Source organism: Camellia sinensis, chromosome 9, assembly GCF_055761805.1.
Source record: "Camellia sinensis isolate YWXY chromosome 9, ASM5576180v1, whole genome shotgun sequence".
NCBI lineage: Eukaryota > Viridiplantae > Streptophyta > Magnoliopsida > Ericales > Theaceae > Camellia > Camellia sinensis.
Window position 1 is genome coordinate 139,572,317 of NC_138969.1, and position 3,935 is coordinate 139,576,251.

Sequence of the window (3,935 nt, forward strand, 5' to 3'; positions counted from 1 at the left end):
TAAAATTTTACTCTAGTTCTATTGCTTTTTTTTTTTTTTTTGGTTTGAGAGAATTATAGTAAAATTTTATTCTGGTGCGTGTTCTATTTACAATGAGAGTAAAATTTTACTCTGGTGCTAGAATGACATTTAAATTTTACTCTGGTACTTTTAGATTCAGAGTCTAACATTTCACTCGCTTTTCAGAGTAAAATTTTACTTTCAAATTCAGAGTGTAACATTTTATACGTTTTTCAGAGTAAAATTTTACTTTTAGATTCAGACTAACATTTTACTCAATTTTCAGAGTAAAATTTTACTTTTATACATAATAAAATTTTACTTTTAGATTCAGAGTGTAACATTTTACTCTTATGTGGAGTAAAATTTTATTTTTATATGGAGTAGAATTTTAATTTTAAATTCAGGGAGGCAGCATTTTACTCTTATATTCAGAGTGTAACATTTTATTCTTATTTCAGAGTAAAATTTTACTTTTATACAGAGTAAAATTTTACTTTTGGATTCTTTCTGTAACATTTTACTCTTATTTCAGAGTAAAATTTTACTTTTATGCAAAGTAAAATTTTACTTTTAGATTCATGTCTTAAGTTGTGTTGGTGACATACTGTATGAGTTGTCAATCTTTGGTAAACCAAATAGTAAAAATTAACTCTAAAATATAGTACAATGTTACACTAAGCCACAGTAAAATTTTATCAATTCAAACTAAACACAAATTGACTTTTGGACTTGTAGTGGCAGTAAAATTTTACTTTGATATTGATAGTAAAATTTTACTTTGATAGTGACAGTAAAATTTTATTTTAATTGACAATAAATTTTTACTGTTAATTGATTGCAGATTTGTAAAATGGTTCCACCTCTTATGTTGTTATGCAAGTATGGTGATCGTGCCATTGTGTTCAAGGTTGTGTCAAACTGCACGTTGAAGGATCTAACTGATTTCCTAAGTTGTAAATTGAAGAAGTTTGACAGTAGTGGTTGCATACTGTTATTGTACTGTTTGCCTGGACATTCGCAATGCATGATTGATGATGATTCTGATTTTCAGAATATGTTGTCGCTTGTTTATCCCCTTGGTGTTGACCGGGTTGATGTGACTATTACTGAAATGGGCATTTCAAATGGAAAACATGGAGTTAGAGAATCAGGGGACGCTAGTGGATCCAACATTACTGATCATGAAATGGATTTACTCCCTATGTTTTGTCAACATGAAGAAATGACTTTGTTGTCTTATGGATGGGTGAACGGAATTACTCATGTAGGTTAAAGATTTATTGGAGGTGCAAAGGATTTCCGGACTGCATTATGTAAATATGTCATTGAGATAGGATTTGAGTTTGTGTATGTGAAGAATGAGAAGTGTCGGGTCACTTTTGTGTGTTCAATACGGTAGTCCAAAGCTTGTTTATGGCCAGTACATGCATCTCTAGAAAGTGCTAATAATTTTTTCTACATTAGGACTCTACATGATGAGCATACTTGTGGAGCTGCAGTTCGTACTTCTAAAAACTCAAGGATGAGTTCAAATTTGATTGCAAGTTTGATTGTTAATGAAGTTCGTGGGAATCCCCAAAGTCGTCCAATTGATGTTGTGGGTCAATTTATAGATCAATACAAGCTCACCATTATGTATAATCACGCTTGGTTGGGAGTTGAGAAAGCTATGACTACTACTTTTGGAGATTTCTCTATGTCTTATGATGAGATTCGATGGTATATGGATATTGTGATGAGCACAAATCCTGGTAGCTATTTGCATCTTGACTATAACCATTAAAGTGGACGGTTCAAGAGGTTTTTTGTTGCGTTTAATGTTTCCATTCAAGGGTTTAGGCATTGTCGTCCTCTATTGTTTATCGATGGAACTTTTCTGAAGGGGAAATATAAGGACACCTTGTTAACAGCTGCAGCGAAGGATGGGGATCAAAGTAGATGTTCTATAGTTAATTCGAAAGTAACAAGTTACTTATTCTCAGAGTAACATGTTACTTATTTTCAGAGTAACATGTTACTATTATTCAGAATGAAAAGCTACTATATTTGTCTTTTTCGTTTAATATACTTACTTATTGTAAAATGTTATTTTTCAGGTTTTTTCCCTCTTGCAATGACAATTGTAGATACGGACACTACAGACAGTTGGGAATGGTTTTTTATGTATTTGTTGAATATATTGTTGGATGAAAGACCAATTGCCTTCATATCTGATTGGAACGCAGGACTTTTGTAGGCTTTACCCAAGGTTTTTCCTACTGCTTACCACTATTTTTGTCTCTAACACTTGAAGGCCAATTTGAGGGAAAGGTTCTCTGGTCCAAGTTTTAGCAATACTTTCAGGAGTAGAATAGTTTTTTTTTTGTTTTCTTCATGTGCTTATGCTCTGAGAATGGGATGTTTTAATCAGTGCTTGAAAGAATTACAAGATGAGGGGAAAGGGATCGTTTGTATGTTTCTATCCAATTTGCCCTATGACAAGTGGACTAATGCATATTTTAAATGACAAAAATACGGTGAAATGCACTCGAATGTGGCAAAGTCTTTCAATTCATGGATCAGTCAAGCTCCTCATTTGCACACTACGAAGATGATTGATTCAATTAGGTTGAAGATCATGGATTTGATGTCAAGAATGAGAGAACAAGCTAAGAAATGGAATACTTTTCTTTGTCCGGAGATGGATTCAATATTAGTAAATGCTCTTAAAACTGGAAGAACTTGGTTAGTTAGTCGTTCAAGTGATCATGTTTTTGAGGTTCAATCCCCGCCATCGGTTAGCGTTGACCTCTTGAATAGAACTTGCTCATGTTACCAATGACAATCGAATGGATTTCTTTGTGCTCATGCGGCGACCGCTATCCAAAAGAGCGGAGGTGATTTGTATGCACATGTGGAACCATTTTATTACACTAGCAAGCTCAAAGCTTGCTATGTTTAGTCCGTTTATCCAATACCCACTGTTAAGAAACCTCTTGTAGGTATGGATGATCTTGTTGTCCTTCTTCCAATTTGTAAGAAGCCACCTGGTAAGCCAAGGAAGAATAGGATTCCATCTAGGGGTGAGAAGATAAGACTAGTGCAGTGTGGTAGATACGAGAACTACAGTAATAATAGGAAGACTTGCAAGGAGACATTGTCGTTAAAGACATTATTGATTTTGTAATAGAAGTATGAAAATAATGCAGTTCTTCTGCAATAAATAGTCCATAGCAATAATAGTATAGTATTTTAGACTACATTTGTAAGGAGACATTGCAATAAAAGACATTTTTACTATGTTCTTGAATGGTTGTCTGTTCAAGTTTATGATTTGCTTTGTGGTTGAGTTTGACATTTTAATATATTTTTTAATGTGGTTGAATAAGTTTCATGTAAATGAACTTATAATGGAGTTTGTTCAGTAAGTGTGAAGGTTTGAAATGGTTGTGCTCAGCCTGTGCTTTCAAAGTAAAATTTTCCAGTATTTCAGAGTAACTTTTACTTTATTGCAGAGTAAAATTTTACTTTTCCAAAGTAAAACATTGTTATCATTCACATGAAAGTAAAACTTTACTGCCTTTCAAAGTACAAATTTACTATGTTGTTGAATAGTTGTCTATGGGTGTGATGAGCCTGTGGTTGCACAGTAAAATTTAACTTTATTTCAGAGTAAAATGTTACTTTTAAATTAAAATTTTACCTCATTTCAAACTAAAATTTTACTTTTATAGAGGGTAAAATTTTACTTTTGTGTAGAGTAACATTTTACCTTTAGATTCAGAGTCTAACATTTTACTCGTTTTTCAAAGTAAAATTTTACTTTCATATAGAGTAAAATTTTACTTTTAGATTCAGAGTGTAAAATTTTACTCATTTTTCAGAGTAAAATTTTACTTTTGTGCAGAGTTTAACATTTTACTCATTTTTCAGAGAAAAATTTTACTTTTATA

At 32.4% G+C, this 3,935-nt stretch overlaps 1 protein-coding gene across 1 annotated transcript; it reads left to right on the forward strand.

The window, feature by feature from the left end:
* Window positions 1–1,525: 1,525 nt before the first annotated feature.
* LOC145799777 (uncharacterized) lies at window positions 1,526–2,239 on the forward strand. The gene is made up of 3 exons (XM_082889414.1): window positions 1,526–1,754; window positions 1,836–1,937; window positions 2,100–2,239. Exons 1-3 carry the CDS (start codon window positions 1,526–1,528, stop codon window positions 2,237–2,239), a joined length of 471 nt encoding a protein of 156 aa, XP_082745540.1.
* The last annotated feature ends 1,696 nt before the right edge of the window (window positions 2,240–3,935 follow it).

Excerpts from the sequence above, each read along its gene's own strand:
- LOC145799777 (XM_082889414.1), top strand. The coding sequence starts at position 1,526 with ATGAGTTCAAATTTGATTGCAAGTTTGATTGTTAATGAAGTTCGTGGG. Across the intron at positions 1,755-1,835 it reads TGTGATGAGCACAAATCCTG|GGTTTAGGCATTGTCGTCCT; the intron begins GTAGCTATTTGC and ends TTTCCATTCAAG. Across the intron at positions 1,938-2,099 it reads AGCGAAGGATGGGGATCAAA|GTTTTTTCCCTCTTGCAATG; the intron begins GTAGATGTTCTA and ends GTTATTTTTCAG.